The 20,675-nt window shown below is 37.1% G+C and overlaps 2 protein-coding genes across 3 annotated transcripts in view; both read right to left on the reverse strand.

Moving 5' to 3' along the window:
- LOC132849238 (GMP reductase 2-like) overlaps positions 1–20,675 on the reverse strand; it is a 40,002-nt gene that overhangs the window by 8,369 nt on the left and 10,958 nt on the right. The gene's annotated exons all lie outside the window — the stretch shown is intronic.
- On the reverse strand, positions 1,355–18,522 carry LOC132848846 (butyrophilin subfamily 1 member A1-like). 2 transcript variants are annotated; one of them, XM_060874892.1, is made up of 9 exons: positions 18,196–18,209; positions 8,511–8,810; positions 7,486–7,836; positions 6,992–7,270; positions 6,637–6,735; positions 5,650–5,670; positions 3,797–3,823; positions 3,024–3,050; positions 1,355–2,002 (listed from the first exon to the last, which is right to left on the reverse strand). In XM_060874892.1, the coding sequence occupies exons 2-9, from the start codon at positions 8,701–8,703 to the stop codon at positions 1,452–1,454; spliced, it is 1,548 nt and encodes a 515-aa protein (XP_060730875.1). In that variant the 5' UTR covers positions 8,704–8,810; positions 18,196–18,209; the 3' UTR covers positions 1,355–1,451. The 2 variants fall into 2 exon arrangements, with proteins under 2 accessions (XP_060730875.1, XP_060730876.1); XM_060874893.1 differs by lacking the exon at positions 8,511–8,810 and adding an exon at positions 18,459–18,522 and having other exon boundaries at positions 1,356–2,002; positions 18,196–18,280.

A 20,675-nucleotide genomic window follows, 5' to 3' on the forward strand; every position in this document is an offset into this window, starting at 1 on the left:
CATGTTAAGGGACCCCAATTGGCCAATGTGTGGGGGGAAAAAAAAAAAAAAAAAAAAATATAGCTGCAAGCAGCGATGACGGGCCTTCGCACGTTTGTTCATCGCTATACGGTGCCTTCCAGAAAACAATGCACGGTGGGCAAGTGCATCAAGTGGGTAAATATCAGTGGACTATTTTATGTTGTTACTGACCCATTTGGGGACTGTAGGTAAATGAAACCCCACATTTTAGACAAACGGGGGCGCTAGTGAGCCACTTAAGAGACACACCTTTGTCTGACCTTTTTGTCCACACTTAACAGCCGACAAATGTGATGTATGTGTCAAATTTCAAGTTAATCTAAGCACGCCAAAAGACTTAAATATGCCTGAAAAAGAAAGTAAAGTTTGACACGTTACCATGAGAACAGTGTTTGAGATATCAAAAATCCGTTCGCAATTTCGCATCTGCAATATCTCTGCACCATGTTGGCCAAGTCTGGTCTCAATTGCATGAATCCCCTAGGAGGAGTATTTAAAAGTTTACTGCATGAAGCTGACAAAAAATCCACCTTTGTGACTGACACACTTCCTGGGGCCTGTTGGTGGCGCTATACCTGGGACTCACAATAAGCACATAGATGCGATCGGAATCCTTGGCCGAACATACACACCGCGTGTCATCACAATAAGACATTTTTTGCTTTAGATATTAGACACTTTCTGTTTCTCTGAATTCGCCATAATTTTGTCGCCTCGCCATGGCAGCACCGTTCGAGATATCGAAACTCACTTCGCAATTTAGCAAGTGCAATGTCTTGGCATCATGTTCACAATGTTTGATGTCAATCGCATGAATTCCCTAGGAGGAGTATTTAAAAGTTCACCGCATGCACTTATAAAACAATCCAAAATGGCCGACTTCCTGTTGGGCGGAGCTCATAGTTTAGAGCGCGAAAGTTGTTCGGGTCGATGAGATCTATATGCGTACCAACTCTCGTACATGTGCGTACATAATTGCCCGATCTGTGCACCAATGTTTGTTTTTGCATTACAGGGGGCGCTACAGAGCCCCCCTGCCACGCCCGTATTCCAACCTTTGTCCAATCCTAGTGTCGCGCGACTCTGACGTGTGTGCCAAATTTCAAGAGTTTTCGAGCATGTTAAGGGACCCCAATTGGCCAATGTGTGGGGAAAAAAAAAAAAATACTCCCGAGCAAAAACAATAGGGCTTCGTACCATTCGGTGCTCAGGCCCTAAAAATAATACTCCCGAGGAAAAACAATAGGGCTTCGCACCATTCGGTGCTCAGGCCCTAATAATCATAAATAACAGACTGTAGGATTACAATTAAAACCAGGTATTAAAATAATATGTACAGCATTTTAAAAGGGAAAATGTGTTTCTAAAATTTAACTTTTAACTTTTTATTCTCAACATTTAATAGATGATTAAATTTGTGAGGTGAAAATTCATTCAGTCTTAAATACAGGAGAGATGATAAGTGGTTCTGAATTTTTACCTCCTTCATTAAAACCTGAATAGAAGTATGGATAGAGTTTCTCAGTGAAAGACAGAGCAGTGAAAGAGTAGATATGAGATCTGGACTTCACATCATAAAAGGAGACCAGACCCTCCTCATAATCCACAAACACCCCCACAACCTCCACCTTCTCTCTCAGTGTGAGGGGGACAGGGGGATCAGCACGAGCCTCATACTGATTCTCATTCCTCAGCCACACAGTCCAGAATCCATCCTGAGGAATCTGTGTAATCACCCACTCCTTCCTGTTAATGTTCTCTCTCACGACTCCTAATATCCACTCAGTTTTCCCACTGACCTGCACCTCATAATAAAATCTCCCTGAGGAGAAACCCTGGTTTCCCAGAACACATGGAAAATAATTAAACCTCTGAGGTGTATCAGGGAGATTCTGTCGTGTGTCTCCATGTGTCACTTCTTTTCCATCATCAGACAGGATGAGATATGGATGAGCTGTATCAGGATCCAGAGTCACATCCACTGAGAGAAACACACAGTGTGTGATATGAGTAAACAGGTAAAAATATTAAATCATCATCCAGTGAAGCTGAATTCAATCAAATCATAAAGCTGAACATTGAAGGGGAAAGAACAGTGATTTACTCCAAGTCTGTAATTTGGACTAAAACCTTTGTGTGTTTATTTAATGTCAGGACACAAAACTGTACAACATGCTCCAGGCTCGATTGTCTTTACCTAACACTGAGTAACACGGACGATAAACTTGACTTTTCTATGCTGAAACACTGTAATATTGAATGTGAATTAGTGAACAGTGAAAAAATAGATGTGAATATTGACTTGATGTCAGCGGATTCCTCCGGAGTTCCAGTTTGCGGCGGTCATTGGTGACGTCACTTACCGGTCAGCAGCCACTGAATCCCGGCAGCGCTGTTTAAGTGTTTCTGTGTGATTTTCACCAGATGATCTCTCTACAGTTACGTCGTGATCTGTGAGTTTTCTCACCGTCCTCCTGTTCTAGTTATTTCTCAGGGACTCGCTGCTGTTTGCCCGAGTGGACTTTTACCAGGTTGGAGTTACTTTTCCTTTTTGTTTCACCTGTTTTTGTGGACTTCAGTCGTGCTCTTTTTGCTGCTGCACTTTGTTTTGGTTTTCGGCTCTGGTGTTTTTTCTGTTTGTTTTTTTTTCACTATTTTTGCTCTCCCATTTTCCCCGTGGATTATTTCCCGTGTGTGTATTATTTCCTGTTTATGGACAGTGACCATCGTGGATTAAAGACCTGCGCTGGTGGACTATTATTGTACTTTGGCTACTTGTTGCTACCTGCTTGTGTTATGAGGTTTGTGCTGTGACTTTGACCTGCTTATGTCTCTGTCTCTATGTTTGTTTTGCATCCTGTGTGGATTCGCACCTGAAAGCAGAGGAGCATGTGGAAGCAATGTGGGGCAACAAAAGCCCTAAAGTGGGCAGTTCTGTGCTGTATTATTACAGTTAGGATGGTTTTAATCTGGGGCCTTTAACTGTAAAGAATTATTCTTACCTGCATACTGCTTCTTCTTTAATAACTCTGTGAAAACATGTAGTTTAATGACAATATAGTCCAAATAAAGTAACATTAAACAAACACAACATCATAATATATACAATAATGTACAAAAATGACTAACGTTTTAATTTTTTATTCATTTACTGCATTTTTCTTTTGTGATGCTTTCAATACTTGTATTGCAGCTTCTTTCAGTTATTGTTAGTTTTAGGTGTGAAATGGAGGTGAAATGCTGCTCAGTTTGGTTAAGGTTTGGTTTTTGACTTGGCCAATATAAAACCTTCCACTTTCCCCCTGATTAAGTCCAGTATTTTGCTGGCAGTGTGTTTTGGGTTTGCTTTGGAGGTTGTTTGTGATGTTACTGAATGCTGTTTTGGGGTTTTTCTTCACAGCTCTCACAATGTTTGTCATCAACTACCATCGTCACATTTCTTTCTTTTTTTTCAGATCCTCCCAAAGTGTTGCATTGGCTAAACCCAATGCTTAGAAACAAGTATCAGTCACATTTCAATCATTTCTATCATTTGAAAAGACACGGGTTCAGACAAAAGGTGCCATTTTCTGAGTTGTTTAACACATACACACATTAGCTGTAAATGTCAGGAGGCTGAAAATCTGATCTATTGTTGCATGTTCACAGGTTGATCTCAAACCAGTGTTCAGTGTAGAGCAAAATACAATTGACTTTACAACCCAACACCTTTGGAGGGAACTGTAAATTTTACACACAGAAAATCCTAAATTTTCACAAAATCAGGTGTAATTACCGTATTCCACACTCAGTCTCTGCAGTTCTAAAAAGAGAAAAATATTAATATTAGAGATCTACTTAGATACTTTATGGATACTGTTTAACATATTATTATTTTCTATTCAAGAAGTGTGTGTAGAAACCAGATTTAGGTTGATCTAATTTGTTTGTTCAGTTCAGCTCTGAATTATTTGTAAATTATATTATTATTATTCTACAAAATAATGTAATCCACTAAATTGCATACAGGGGAAATATTACATACTAAATATTGCATGTTACATATAATAGTTTCATATCTTCTAACAAAATTTAATTTGACAAAAGAAATTAACATTTTAAAAGATAATTTCATTCTGGTCAACTGGTCCTGTAGGAACAACCTCATAAAAGTGAATATATGTATTATTATTACTTAATGACATTAAAATTATTAATTAGTCTGGCATGTGTGCTTCATAGATAAAATCTGTATTAGACTAGAGCTCTATTAAAATGTGTACAAATGTACTGACCATTCAGTTCCATGATCTTGTAAGAAGTAGATATCATTAATAAACCTCACAGAAGGCAGATGAACACATTTTTGCCCTATACTGTGGTATATATCTATTATAGAGCATTCTTATTGATTTTATGAAGCCTATATGACTGCCAGACAAATCATGTTAATGATCTAGAAGTGTTAATCAAATTCATATTCATTACATTCTATATTCTCCAAGTGTCAAGAATTTTCATATCTCAGATCAGGTCAACTTATTATAATAATCATTGTTCTATCTTCCTTTTAAAATCTAAAATTTTATTTTAAAATTTTAAAATTTTATTCTAGACATTTTGACAGAGGTTTGTCATAAATGTTTCATTAATGTGTTTATGAATGTATTATAAAAGCACTATGTAGTTGGCCTTCAAATAGCATTAACTCTTCTTTCTTTCTTTCTCTTTCTTTCTTTCTTTCTTTCTTTCATGAATTGATTTATAAAAAGAAATACACTTTCTTTCCAGATTCCTATAATATTGTTCTGATATACGAAAAGCTTAATGAATTAAATGGAATTAAATAATTCATTTCCAATAATATTGTGAGTAGATTTGATCTGTTTCTCTGTTCAGTTTAGTAGTGATTTATTTGTAGCAGCATTTATCTGTACATAAACTACCATCACACTGTTATATCTGTATTTTGTGCCCTCTAGTGCAGGGCTGTTCGATCTTACTTACAAAGTGTTGATGTGGCTGCAGGCTTTCAGACACAAATGACTCCACTTTAATCAGCTCATATCCAGTCTCAGTTATCAAGCAACGCCTCTTATTCTTATGCTTTAAAAGACTGCAGCCACACCAGACCTTTGTGTATAAGATTGAAGGCCCCTGCTCTAGTGGATCATCTGCCATTACAATGTCTGTAGATTATGGATTGTAATTTTCTGCTAATACAATGGAAATAAAAAGTTTATACACCCCTGTTAAAATGTCAGATATCTGTGTTTAGTGATCATTTTGTCATCAGTAAGAATAGTAGTCCATCTCAGTCATTTATTTACTTCTGACCACACACACACACACCCTGTCTGTAATATTTCAGTAAAGTATTAACATTGTTTTAAACCTGTTTTAAACACTTTTTGTGTGAAATCTACATCACTACTGCAGCCTAAACAACCTCACACACTTCCCAGATACCTTTGTGATTACATTTATTCAGTGTGAACACATAACTGAAGACATAACTCACTATTTAACAGATTTTAATTGTCTGTTTGTTGGAGGTTGGAGTCTGTTGATTGTTTCATAGATGTTCTAACTACAATTTGCACAGTTACATAGGTATAATTTTAAAAGCACAAAGAAATTCTCTCTCACCTTTGGACTGCTTCTGCATCTCTGTGGATAAAAAAGAGATGAAATTCTATGTATAAACAAATCGAACCTGATTACGCACTGCAACACTGACAATACAAAAGATTGACAGATTGCTGGCTGTGTTGTGGTTAAGCTATAAAATGTATAGAGAGTGACACACAGTAAATTAGTAAATGTGAGAAAAATTAGCAAAATATTAATAAAAGAATTATTAAAGAATTCCTTCCATGTGTTTTTTATTATTTATTTATTTATTTACTTATTTATTTTTTAACAAGTAGATTTTATCTGTTTCTCTACTCTGTTTAGAAGTGATTTATTTTTAGCAGCATTTACTTGTGCATACACTATCATCATTTTATGTCCTCTTATGTCCTCTTTTGTCCTCTACTGGACATCTGGGATTACAATGTCTGTAGATTGTGGATTGTAATTTTCTGCTTATATGATGGGAACAGAAAGTCTATACACCCCAGTTAAAATGACAGATTTGTGATGTGATGTAAAAATATAAACTAAAATAAACCATTAAGAGAGTAATCAGTACTTGTCATATATTCCTGCAGCTCCTTTAATGTTGCTGCATGTCTCTTAGCAGACTCCTTGGCAAGTTTTTGTCTTGACAATTTACACATTTTTGGAGGGAAATCCTGTTCTTAGTGATGTGAACAAAATCCAGCTGATCTTTATTTTGAACTAATCAGATTAATTTCATTGATGACAGATTTATAAAACTTATGCAAACTGGTTCTTGTAAATAATTTTTTTTTTTACATATTTACATTTTTTCTATTTGTTTTTACTTTATTTTTAAACTTTTACAATTTCACATTGAGAATGAAAGTCTTTTTATATCCATTGTATATTTATGTAAAGTGTAAAAAGTTCTATCTCAATGAATTATGTTAAGTCTAAAATGGCTTTTTTTATAATCTGCAGTATAACTTAATGTTGTGGTGTTATTAAATAAAGTTAATTAAATTTTACCTTTCTTTTGACAAACTGCAGTTACGATCAATCCAACAGCAATAAGACATGCTGAAACTGAAATCCCAACAATCCACTTCCAAGCATCAAAGACTTTACCTAAAATAAACCCACATTTAACACATCACATATTTTAAACCATTCAACTAATTTATAGGTACAAGGTGTATTATTACACACAACAGTGTTGTAGTTATTGTTAATAGCTAAAATAAAAATAACATGTAAGTTCAGATGCGTAAATGGTGTTCATCAAGTTCATTTGTCATTATTTATTACCATTAATCTGTAATTATTACAGTACAATGTAACAATCTAACTTAAGTGTAAAAGTTTTATATTCACAGACACTTACTATTGATGATAATCTCTGTCTCCATCATGTGATGTTGTTGCTGAAGTCTGCAGTAAAACCTGTTAGAGTCGCTATAATCATAAACAGTGATGCGGCTTTTCACACTGAAGCCCTCAGTGTCTCTGTGTATCTGTGTATCTTCAGCAGTCAGAGTGACTCCTTCTCTGTCCAGCCACAAGACAATAGGTTCAGGTTTCCAGCCTCTGGACTCACAGACTAGACTAATCCCTCCTGAGTTATCATAACTCTCCATCATTATCACTGGGTGGCTTCCATGAGCTACAGTCAATAAAGAAAAAAATAATATTAGATTTTAATAATACAAACAGACAGTAATAAACATCAATTAGAAAAGAAAACATAAATAATAATAAAACATCAGTAATTAAATCTTCCCAACAGAGGTCCAACACTAAAAACTAAAACCAAGACAAAGCAAAATTTAGTTTTTTTTTGTAATTTTGTGAAACCTTCATCACAGAAATTGATCTTACCCTCTACAATGATGTTCACAGTGATGTCATCATACCAGGATTTGTCCTCAACAAGACACTTATATTTTCCTTCATCAGAGACTCTGAGAGCTGAGAGTTTGAGTGAAGTATTGCCTTTCTGTAGCTCTTCTTTAAACAGTGATGTTCTTCCTCTGTAGAACTGAGCCTGACCTTCATTTTTGTCTTCATGATTCTTATAGAGATGCACTAATGAAGCCACTTCCTCTATTCTCATCCACTCCACTGTCATGTCCACAGCACTGATGTTGGGTTTGATAAAACAGGGCAGAACCAGATCTTCACCAGCTACAGCAATAAGAGGCTGTTCTGGACCAATAACCTGTAAACTCTCTGTATTGTAGTGAAAAAAAGAGAGCAAATACAATATATCACTACATTCTGTGTATGTAACATGACTGAATTTTTACATATTTTTACAGAAAAACATTTGTTTTTGTCAGAAAAAATCTATAATAATTGTGTACTGCAAAAAAACATTTACGGGCACATTAAAGAAATACAGGTCATTCATGGCAAACATTAAAGTTAAATACATGTTAGTAGTTTCCAACAGGCATTTATCAGTCACACTGTTCTGGAGGCACACTCTTTTCTCAGATTGCAGCGTGTTTCACCATGCAGTCGTTCAAGTTTGTTAATGTGTGAAGTATGCAGAAGAATTTGCAGCTGCAGTTTCTGAGCCTCTCTGAACACACTGCCAGTTTAATGCATATGTTTTATACATTTCTATGTGCTTTGTGCATCTGTAGCATGTTGCCAAGTGGTGGCCTTTGTCATTTTTCACAAAGAAGAATTTCTATTTAAAGATTTTTAAGTGGCCATGTGCCACTAAAGAAATCAGTTTTCTCAAAAACAAATGTTGTAACTAAATTTACGTATGACTCAGAGTTTGGTAGTTGAGCCTGAAGTCATATCAATATATCAACTGGGGCCTATTAACCGAAATTGAAAGCACACATACTAACTAAAATAATTCAACACATATTGGTCCCTCAGGAACTGACCACTGTCGTCATCAGGGAAGATTGCCGGATTGTCCCAGTCCATGGCTGGTGGCACTCTGGGGGCCCTCTCCTTCCTCAGGCAGGCCACATTGTGGAGGACAGCACAAGCCACAGTAATGTCACATGCCCTCACATGGCTGACCCTTAATTTGTGAAGGCAGAGAAAGCGTGCCTTCAGGAGGCCAAAGATCATTTCAACTCTGGCCCTGGTCCTGGCATGGGCATGGTTGTAGGCCTGCTATGCTTCCTGTGGGTCTGTGAAAGGTGTCAGGAGAAAAGGCTGGCAGCCATACACCCCGTCTTCCAGCAACACACCAGAGAATTCACCCGTCAACACAAAATCTCATCATTACTACCTCATAAACACAGTGTTATTCTTGACACAGCCATGATGTAAAAAGTGGACCGTTTTGGCCCGGTCATGTTTAATCTACATCACACATACACCACACACACACACACACACACGAAAAGAGACAATTTATCACACAAGAACATTCCATGGAGTCAGTGAGCAAGCGACCTTGGGTCACTTTAAATTAAAGTGATTATTATTATTAGCACATCTATTTATTCAATTCAATTTTATTTTATTTTTATAGAGCTTTTCACAATTGTTTCATTGTTTCAAAGCAGCTTTACATTAATAAAAGCAGGAGAACACAGAAAAATCGGTGGACAACATAAGACTTGGAGTACAACAGCTAAGATTAAACCGTACTAGTGAGCGTAGTAATAATGTAAGACTTTGATAAATTATCAAAGACTTATACGGTGATGGAGTTACTGTACACAATTTCACTCATATCTGCAGTCCATTTCAATTAAAAATTCAAATGTTTCATAATCAGAGTACAACTGCGTTTTTGGAGATGTGAATTAACTATTTGGATTGTAATTGTGATGTTTTAGCGGAGCGGTGAGTGTGTAATTGTGCACTACTTATGCATTCAGGTGGTCTGCAATACTTTGCCACGCTTTTCCTCTGTGCTTTATCACTGTGGTGGTGTTGCCTTTCTTCTTAATTATGTCTTTTGCCTCCTCTTATGCCTCCATGAGGATTTTTGCCTCCGACGGGGAAAAGTACGCCGCTCTAGTTGCCATGGTGAATCGGTGAATCTGTGATCGGTGGCGGGTCTGTTTGAGTGAGCCGTGAGCGCGCACATATCCAGGATTGACCCGTCGGCAGGATAGCTTCAAATGATAGGGGTTTAATACACAAGGGAAACAAACAGACATCCACACGACACGGGGAACTAACGTAACTTAATCTAACTTAAATACACTAATGAATCCGCCCTGCCATCGGCAACGTGGCTCACATAAATACACACACACTGTCAATCACAGTATGGGAAACAGGTGAGGAGACAGGGAGGAGCGGACGAAGGCGTGGCAGACACGTGACAATAATAAAAACATTCGCACGTGTCCAAAGGTCCGCGCTGATCCCTGACAATGGATCCGTGTCTGCTCATCCTGGCTTGGTCTTTGTGCAACCAATTAAGCCTGGACGCACTTGTTTTGAATTCATTGAGCTCAGCTCAGTCATTTATCCTGGATGTCTTAATTCTATTTTTGTGCAACAGGCCCCAGGTCATTCTGACCCTCTAATATTTTATACAAACAATCTCTGGTAATAACAATTTCTAGTCACAATCAACTTCTAGTTCTGCACACAGACGGTCAGAACTTCACAAACAGCTTCTTAGTAAAAGTTTCCATCACCATACCAAAAATAATGACTATTTTGGATGAAGGACTTTAACCATTTTAATTTTAAACACCATTTATAATGTTGAAATCAATTGCATTTATTCCACAGTTTCATATTTTTTAATCAGATCCTCTTTTGTAACGTATTGACACTTATTCTTCCATATAAATATACCTCCATTTAAAGGACTTCAATTTAAAATTTACCCTATTTATTCATTTTATCATACATGTTTGTGGGTAAAGAGGAGGCTGGGTAAATGATCCTGGATAAACTATCAATCTTAGACAGATGGATCCTGCCAAAAACTGTAAAATGTCTCTGCAGCCATCTGTAAATTAATTTACATTTATCTATATTATCCATATACTTTTATCTGTTATTTCTCTATCTTTAGAAATAATGATTCCCAAATACTTAAGTTCAAGTTTGCTTTATTATCAAACTTGCGCACGTACAGTACATACAGAGAATTGAAATTGCGTTATTCTCAGTCCCAAGGTGCATACAGATAATATTAACAATAGAAATTAAATAAGCAGGCATATAGCAGATAAAGTGCAAGTGCAGATGAGCAGAACAATGTTACACAAAGTGACTGGTACATGTCATCATATGTTAGTGGGAAGGGGAGTGGAAGGAGCTGTGGGTGTGGGGTATGGAGGGGTGGGGTGGGTTCAAAGATCTATGGTGCCTGGGAAAGAAAAGGGAAGGGGGCAACTTCGGGAGCGAGTTCAGCTTCCTGACAGCCTGATGAATGAAGATGTCTTTCAGTCTGTTGGTCCTGGACTGGAGACTCTGCAGTCTTCTCCCTGATGGCAGCAGACTGAAGAATGTGATGGGTGGGTGGGATCACCTGCAATGCAGTGGACTTTGCGGGTGAGACGGGTCTCGTAAATGTCCTGGACGGAGGGGAGAGAGACACCAATAATCTTCTCAGCTGCTCTCACTATGCGCTGTAGCGTCTTCCGGCAGGATGCGTTGCAGGCACCATACCACACAGTGATGCAGCTCGATAGAATACTCTTGATGCCTCTGTAGAAGGTGTGCATTATGGGGGCGTGGCTCTTCTCAGTTTGTGGAGGAAGTAGAGACTCTGCTGTGATTTCTTGCCCAGTGCTGCTGCGTTTTCAGTCCAGGAGAGGTCCTCTGTGATGTGCACACTCTTTATTTCCTTCTTAATTTGAATGTTGTATAAAAACTTTAGTGTGCAGCTATGTAGAGTTTACATTTCCCATATGACTAGATTCAACATTAAACCTTAATCTTTAGAAAATTGTTTAACAGAATGCAGAGCTAATGGTATTTGATGTTCATTTTTTAGAAATAAAGTTGTCATCTGTAAACTGCGTTATTATTACTTGACTATCTAACACATTCTGCAACAGTTATAAATAATAGTGATGAGCTACTGCAATCTTTACAAATTCCTCTTTTAATTAGAAATTTTGGACAGGTTCAATGACCCAGAGCTACAGAGTTATTGATATAATTATATAACTTTTCTGAGAGTTTGAGTGAAACGTTGCCTTTTTGTAGCTCCTCTTTAAACAGTGATGTTCTTCCTCTGTAGGACTGAGCCTGACCTTCATTTTTGTCTTCATGATCCCTATAGAGATGCACGAATGAGTCTTCTACATATTTCTTTATGAAATTAATAAAACACACTGAGTTAAAGAGTAAATAAAAACTGCACATATTCTGTTCGGGCCAAAGGTCGACTGTGAATGACGTCAGTGCAGATACAAAAACGCCCCATAATATAAACCCACACCTCCATGGATGATTGACAGGTTTACATGCAGATAATGTAAATGTAAAGGGAATTGTGATTATATTTAAGTTTTTGGTCAGGCAGAAGTTAAATAACAAATGGGGAATTGCTATTAGGATTAAAATATAGCAGGGTTGTAACTTGGAATACAGAAAATTCAAATACCGATGGACTTTAAACAGAAATGCAAAAGGTTTTGTCACACCAGGAGGAGGAAGACAGACCCAGATACAGGATAGCTTCAAATAAATAGGACTTAATGACGTAAATACATAAAACAGGAACATAGACAAAACTAAACAGGACAAATTACGAGGGTACACTAACGATACACTGACGATGATTCCGCGCTGCCATCAGCAATGCGGCATGGTTAATTAGACATAACAATTAACAATAGGGAACAGGGGCCTATTGCACAAAACTAGGATAAGGGATTAAGCCGGGATATCTTGGTGATCCTGGCTCAATTTATCCGTGATCCGGTTGCACTAAAGCTGGATTAGGGGGCGGTACAATGTTATGGTATAAATTACCATGGAGATTTATTCTGTGGAGCTAGCCTGCTCCAGACCAGGATAAGTTCCAGTATCTATTAAATCTCATCCCTTATGTCAGTCAGCAGTCACCACAAACGGAAACCAATAGTTATTCCAGTGCACACTATACATTGTTATCACATATAACTAGATCCACCGTCATAATTTAAATGTTTGTGATCATTAATTTCAATCATTTTGGATAAATTATGATTTTTAGATGATGTTGCTATCATTAGATAATTTACAGTTTCCCATAGACTATAAGGCTGTATATAAAATGATAGAATATCAGGGCCACAGAGGGAAAAAAAGAAAATTCACAGACTTTGAGAATAAAGCCATAATATTGTAACCTGTTGTTTTAGAGGACAGTTTTTAAAATGACAGCTGTGGGACATTTCGTGGAATGGTTCTTCAGTATGGTTTCACAGACAAGGACATACTTAATCTTTTGGCACATCAGCATCACATTGTCATAAGTATCAGGACTGTAAAAGGAATATGCATCTTTTCCACAGAAAGAGCCAGGCTCATAAATTTATGACTTTTTCCTTCTTCCTCAGTGTGGCCCTAATATATATATATATATATATATACGCCACCGCAGGACAATATGTGCCACCGCAGGACATATTTAACCAAAATTGAAAGCACACATTCTAACTAAAATCATTCTACTTCTACTTTTGTGCAACAGGCCCCTGAGCTAAAAGCTGTTACTAGCAAAACGCTGTTGTAGCTGCCTCTCTACATTACTACGATAGAAAAGAGGTGTTATTTGTGTAGTAACAGGCATTTAGCTCAGGGGCCTGTTGCACAAAAATAGAATTAAGACATGCAGGATAAATGACTGAGCTGAGCTCAATGAATCCAAAACAAGTGCGTCCAGGCTTAATTGGTTGCACAAAGACCAAGCCAGGATGAGCAGACACGGATTCATCAAGCCAGGTGAAACCAATCCTGGATATGTGCGCGCTCACGGCTCACTCAAACAGACCCGCCACCGATCACAGATTCACCGATTCAACATGGCAACTAGAGTGCCGTACTTTTCCCTGTCGGAGGCAAAAATCCTCATGGAGGCATAAGAGGAGGCAAAAGACATAATTAAGAAGAAAGGCAACACCACCACAGTGATAAAGCACAGAGAAAAAGCGTGGCAAAGTATTGCAGACCACCTGAATGCGTAAGTAGTGCACAATTACACACTCACCGCTCCGCTAAAACATCACAATTACAATCCAAATAGTTAATTCACATCTCCAAAAACGCAGTTGTACTCTGATTATGAAACATTTGAATTTTTAATTGAAATGGACTGCAGATATGAGTGAAATTGTGTACAGAAACTCCATCACTGTATAAGGCTTTGATAATTTATCAAAGTCTTACATTATTACTACGCTCACTAGTACGGTTTAATCTTAGCTGTTGTACTCCAAGTCTTATATTGTCCACCGATTTTTCTGTGTGTTCTCCTGCTTTTATTAATGTAAAGCTGCTTTGAAACAATGAAACGATTGTGAAAAGCGCTATATAAATAAAATAAAATTGAATTGAATAAATAAATGGTAAATAAATAATAATCACTTTAATTTATATAGAGCCTTTCAAAGGACCCAAGGTCACTTGCTCACTGACTCCATTGAATGTTCTTGTGTGATAAAGAACGTGTCTCTTTTCGTGTGTGTGTGTGTGTGATGTAGATTAAACATGTCAAGAATATCACTGTGTCAAGAATAACACTGTGTTTATGAGGTAGTAATGATGAGATTTTGTGTTGACGGGTGAATTCTCTGGTGTGTTGCTGGAAGACAGCCTTTTCTCCTGACACCTTTCACAGACCCCCAGGAAGCATAGCAGGCCTACAACCATGCCCATGCCAGGACCAGGGCCAGAGTTGAAATGATCTTTGGCCTCCTGAAGGCACGCTTTCACTGCCTTCACAAATTAAGGGTCAGCCATGTGAGGGCATGTGACATTACTGTGGCTTGTGCTGTCCTCCACAATGTGGCCTGCCTGAGGAAGGAGAGGGCCCCCAGAGTGCCACCAGCCATGGACTGGGACAATCCGGCAATCTTCCCTGATGACGACAGTGGTCGGTTGCTGAGGGACCAAATATGTTAAATATGTCCTCTGGTGGCAGAGGAATTTGGGGTTTTTTTGTGTTAAATTTTTTTTTTTTTTTTTTAAATCCGAAAACACATTAACAAATCCGAAAACAAATGAACAAATCTGGAAACACATTAACAAATCCGAAAACACATTAACAAATCCGAAAACAAATTAACAAATCCGAAAACACATTAACAAATCCGAAAACACATTAACAAATCCCAAAACACATTAACAAATCCCAGAACACATTAACAAATCCCAGAACACATTAACAAATCCCAAAACACATTAACAAATCCCAGAACACATTAACAAATCCCAGAACACATTAACAAATCCCAAAACACATTAACAAATCCCAAAACACATTAACAAATCCCAAAACACATTAACAAATCCCAGAACACATTAACAAATCCCAGAACAAATTAACAAATCCGAAAAAAAAAATTAACAAATCCGAAAACACAACGACAAGTCAGACAACCCAGAAACGGTAGTGTATCGTTTTTGAATGGAAAGTTATCAATCATTGGACAAGACACCTGTCACTCAAGATATACAGGTATGGAATCTTATGTGTAATGTGAAAAGTTCTCCGTTTAAATATAAGAAACTAACAGAATTAATCCACAGTAATTCATTCCATCCATTCATTCCAACTTTTCCCTGCGGCAGACTGTTGAACTTCATGTATACCTTGAGTGACAGGTGTCTTGTCCAATCACAAACTATACCAACCGCTTCCGGGTTGTCTGAAATGTCTTTGTGTTTTCTGATTTGTTAATGTGTTTTGGGACTTGTTAATGTGTTTTCTGATTTGTTAATGTGTTTTCTGGTTTGTTAGTGTTTTGGGATTTGTTAATGTGTTTTCTGATTTGTTAATGTGTTTTCGTTCATTCATTCATTCATTTTCTACCGCTTATCCGAACTACCTCGGGTCACGGGGAGCCTGTGCCTATCTCAGGCGTCATCGGGCATCAAGGCAGGATAGTGCCAACCCATCGCAGGGCACACACACACTCTCATTCACTCACACAATCACACACTACGGACAATTTTCCAGAGATGCCAATCAACCTACCATGCATGTCTTTGGACCGGGGGAGGAAACCGGAGTACCCGGAGGAAACCCCCGAGGCACGGGGAGAACATGCAAACTCCACACACACAAGGCGGAGGCGGGAATCGAACCCCCAACCCTGGAGGTGTGAGGCGAACGTGCTAACCACTAAGCCACCGTGCCCCCCAATGTGTTTTCGGATTTGTTAATTTGTTTTGCACTTCTCAGCCACCGTAGTTTTTATATGGAATGTGTATTTTATACGAGAGAATATTAGGGCCACACTGAGGAAGAAGGAAAAAGGCATAAATTTATGAGGGTGGAGGGTAGGGATGTTAAATTTGATGCTGGATTTATTTAAATTTAAATTGATATGAATTGAAATGCTCTGTTTAAAATGTTTAAAGAGTGATTAATAAACACAAATGGAATTGTTTCTGTATTGTGCATTATTTTTCACATTTCTTTTATTATGGAATCGGAATCAGAACCGGGAATCGAAGGCAGAACTGGAACTGGAATTGGAACCGGAAAATTTCTTTTGATACCCAACCCTAGTGGAGGGTGGCTTTCTTCGGAAAAGATGCATATTCTTTTTACAGTCCTGATACTTACAGTATGACAATGTGATGCTGATGTGCCAAAAGATTAATTATGTCCTTGTTTGTGAAACCATACTGAAGAACCATTCCACGAAATGCCCCACAGCTGTCATTTTAACAACTGTCCTCCTTTAAAACAACAGGTTACAATATTATGACTTCATTTAAGTCATATAATGACAGCAAAATCATCTAAAAATAATCATTTATCCAAAATGATTTAAATTAATGATCACAAACATTTAAATTATGACGGTGGGTCTAGTTATATGTGATAACAATGTATAGTGTGCACTGGAATAACTATTGGTTTCCGTTTGTGGTGACTGCTGACTGACATAAGGGATGAGATTTAATAGATACTGGAACTTATCCTGGTCTGGAGCAGGCTAGCTCCACAGAATAAATCTCCATGGTAATTTATACCATAACATTGTACCGCCCCCTAATCCAGCTTTAGTGCAACCGGATCACGGATAAATTGAGCCAGGATCACCAAGATATCCAGGCTTAATCCCTTATCCTAGTTTTGTGCAATAGTGCAAATTTGTGCAAATAAATGCTATTTTTTCAAAACAGTATACAGTATTGTCTGTTGGTAACTAATGGTTAAAGATAGAGTACTCCAAGGCCTTCTCAGTATTTAGAAAGCTCTCCTTAGAAGGTATTGATTTTTGTGATAGAAAATGTACAAATAGATTTGTAAGAAATCTTTTACAAGCATTTTCCAAAACCCTATAAAAAGAGGATGTGTTGAAATATTCTGACATTAATTAACCTTTTTTTTTTAAAAAAATTAAGAAATTAAAAAGCAGTTTACCCACACCCTATTAAAATGTATCTATTTACTCCTCTTCCTCCGAAGGCTAAGAAAGTTAACTTCAAAATTTTAAGATTAAAATTAAATCTTGAAGTAAATAATTGTGTATTTTGTGAAACTAATATTAAAAGTTTAGACATTTCTTTCTTTCTGTGTGCATTTGTACAACCCATTTGGAGAGATGTACAGAACTGGTTACAATCCAGAGAGATTATACTTCCACCCCTTACAGTGCAGCTAATCAAGTTTTTTTGGAGAACAAACATTTAGATTTTGTTGTTAACTTTTTGAAGTTTTTCATTCATAAAAGTAGGCAGTTTAAATCAAATCCCAACTTTAGTCAGTGGTTAAACAAAATAAAACAGATGTATAAAACATTATACAATAATACAAAAGCCTTTACTCTGATTTCACTTTTTGATGAAGTTAATTTAAATAAGTCTCTCTTTGTTACTTTTTTCTCTTGATTTATCTTTCTGATGGGTAATTATTGGTATGTCCATCAAATATGTTAATTTGTTTACATTTTTAAATAAGATTGTTTGTCTATTTTGTTTGTACATTTGATACAGAAAAAAATAAGTCTTTAACATTATAATGACAAAGTCAATCTCCCAGCTTCTGCAGCTCTGGAACAGACACAAACTCACTTAACCGGTCTAAAATTATATGTCTTTACAGTAAGAGGTAATCAGTAGAAAAATAATTCACGTGTTCTGTCCTGTTCACTGACGACGAGGCGCTTGACCGTGAACGACGTCACTTCCAGATATAAACACGCCTCATAATATAATATAATATACGCCCCCCAACAATGATTGACAGGTTTACGTTCAGACATTGGAAACCATCTGCAAAGGGAATTGCGATAACATTTGGGTTTTGTCAGGCTCTGTACGCGACGTCAGGTATGTCACGGTTTTTACAACGACAAATAATTTGCCATTCCTTTTTAATATTGTCCGCAAAATCACTTCATACACATGCAAACACACACACACACACATACACACACACACACACACACACACACACACAGGGTATGTTACCTGATTGAGATTCCATCAAGTAAACAGTCAGGAGCATCAAATGAATAAACATCTCTGAATGACAGATGATTATTTTTCCTTCAGTCTGTTTAACAAGATAAATAATATTATACCAATTACACATTTATCTCATCTGAACACTTAAAATAATAAAATAATTTTATAGTAAATAAAAATTTATTAAATATTTTAAAATATTTTCTCAGTAAACGCTTAAATACGCTAAAAGAGCGCCTTTATCTGACAGGTCAGCTCGTACAAACCGGGACGTTTATCGAAGTTTATATCCAGGAGATTTTCAGCAGATTGAAAGTGCAAATTCACTCCGTGATATTAGATGCGTCAATAAATAACAGAAATACTCCGGTACACAAGGTGGCGCTTGTGTACATTTATGCTGCTGACACACAGAAGAAGAAATATCGAGATTTTTGTAGTGTCTGTCGGGCACATAGATATCCATAGATATATACACTAGATGTCGCCTTGTATACGGCAGTACATTGGAACGAATGCGTCAATAGAGCCACCATCTTGGTACGGGGGACCCCCTCCTCTTAATGCATTAGCGTCAATGTAGGTAAAGAAATAAAATCACCATAAATCGTCATGAATGTGATTTCTAGTTTTTTTTTTTGGTTCGTTCCACAGGTCAGACATGTATTTATCATTAAGTCCAGAGAAAATTTAAGGTTTTGATATTAAGATAATCTACTTTTTCACAATATAATGCATAGTGCTAATAGGTGTAAGTTTATTAGTTACATTCTTCCACTTGAGTAAACTTCAAATGAACAATACATTCTGCTTGTGTTAAGTCCTGGACAATCTAATAAAATATGTTTGACAGATAAGGGAATCTTATAAAACATACATAAAGTTGGGTCTTCACCTTTAAGCAAAAAAATCATGGGTCAATTTTTAATGTCCGTATTAAGAGCTTCGGAATCTACAAACATTGTCTGTTTTCCTAACTGTCAAAAACTAATGGGTAACTAGCGTGGATTAGCTGCGGTCGTTAACCAAGAACTGAAACAAACCAACGTAACCAGAAATATAATTTCCTAGCATTCAATATCATAAAACACATCCTCACTTGTGAAATTTAATCCTTGCTGTCTGGTTTTTAGATTTCTTTCGTTTGAACAACCAAATGCAGCACAGACGTCCGGCATCGTCCATGCATTTGTGGTAAAGGAGCACTGTACAAAGATAGCGGCGGTTTTGACGCATTTTTAGGACCCCAATGCGACTTCTAGTGTATAGATATCTATGATAGATATCTATACATAGTTATAGTTCATATATACTATAGTTCAGCCTCAAAGTCAAACTTTGTTTTTTTTTTTTTGGTTTATGTGACTTCATTACATACTTATTTAATGTGGCAAAAGTATTGTGGGAAAGGAATAAATAAAAGATTGAACAGTCTTTATGTTCCTCTCAAATTTGTGATTTGCTTCCACCTGCAAATTGCTTTGTGTGTCATATTTAATAAACCAATACAATTTAAATGTTTAAATGAACATGTATAGTCACACCATTGTAGCAGTGTTACATGCAGTAGGTTATAAGGTAAGTAGTGATTGTTCATTTGAAGTTTACTCAAGTGGAAGAATGTAACTTATTATATGTAAGCATTATATTGTGAAAAAGTAGATTATCTTAATATCAAAACCTTAACTTTTCTGTGGACTCAATGATAAATACATGTCTGACCTGTGGAACGAACAAAAAAAACAAAAAATGGCATTCATGACGATTTATGGTGATTTTATTTCTTTATCTACATTGACGCTAATGCATTAAGAGGAGGGGGTCCCTTGTACCAAGATGGCGGCTCAATTGACGCATTCGTTTCAATGTACTGCCCTATACAAGGCGACATCTAGTGTATATATCTGTTAAAGGGGTAGCAACACCACTCGTTACAACCTCTGGAAACACGCCCACTTTACGTCATGGTAACCCATAGATATCTATACATAGATGTCGCCTTGGGGTCCTAAAAAATGCGTCAAAACCGCCGCCATCTTTGTACAGGGGTCTTGTATTTTAAATGCATGGACGATGCCAGACTTCTGTGCTGCGTTTGGATGTTCAAACTAACGAAATATAAAAACCAGACAGCAAGGGATTACATTTCACAAGTGAGAGTGTGTTTTATGATATTGAATGTTAGGAAATTATATTTCTGGTTACGTTGGTTTGTTTTAGTCCTTGGTTAAGTATCTCTGGGTGAGATTGTCCATTGGCTGGGTTCAGCATCTGCAGTGATTTGGACACTGTACCAGACTGTGGTAGTGGTAAAAGGTCATTAGCCATAAGACAAAGATACCAATTGATCAGTCAATCTATGTTCCCACCCTGACCTAGAGTCATGAAATTTGGGTAATCAATACAATTTGGGAAAGAACAAGACTGAAATCACAAGGCACATGGTGTCAAGTGCAATAATAGAAAATAGCACACAAAACCCA

This window comes from Tachysurus vachellii, chromosome 7 (genome assembly GCF_030014155.1).
Source record: "Tachysurus vachellii isolate PV-2020 chromosome 7, HZAU_Pvac_v1, whole genome shotgun sequence".
Classification (NCBI taxonomy): domain Eukaryota; kingdom Metazoa; phylum Chordata; class Actinopteri; order Siluriformes; family Bagridae; genus Tachysurus; species Tachysurus vachellii.

Coding starts and splice junctions, on each gene's coding strand:
- LOC132848846 (XM_060874892.1), bottom strand. CDS start 8,703: ATGATCTTTGGCCTCCTGAAGGCACGCTTTCTCTGCCTTCACAAATTA. Junction 7,271..7,485: donor TGTGAACATCATTGTAGAGG/GTAAGATCAATT, acceptor TATTGACTGTAG/CTCATGGAAGCCACCCAGTG. Junction 3,051..3,796: donor GAGACTGAGTGTGGAATACG/GTAATTACACCT, acceptor ATGTTTTCACAG/AGTTATTAAAGAAGAAGCAG.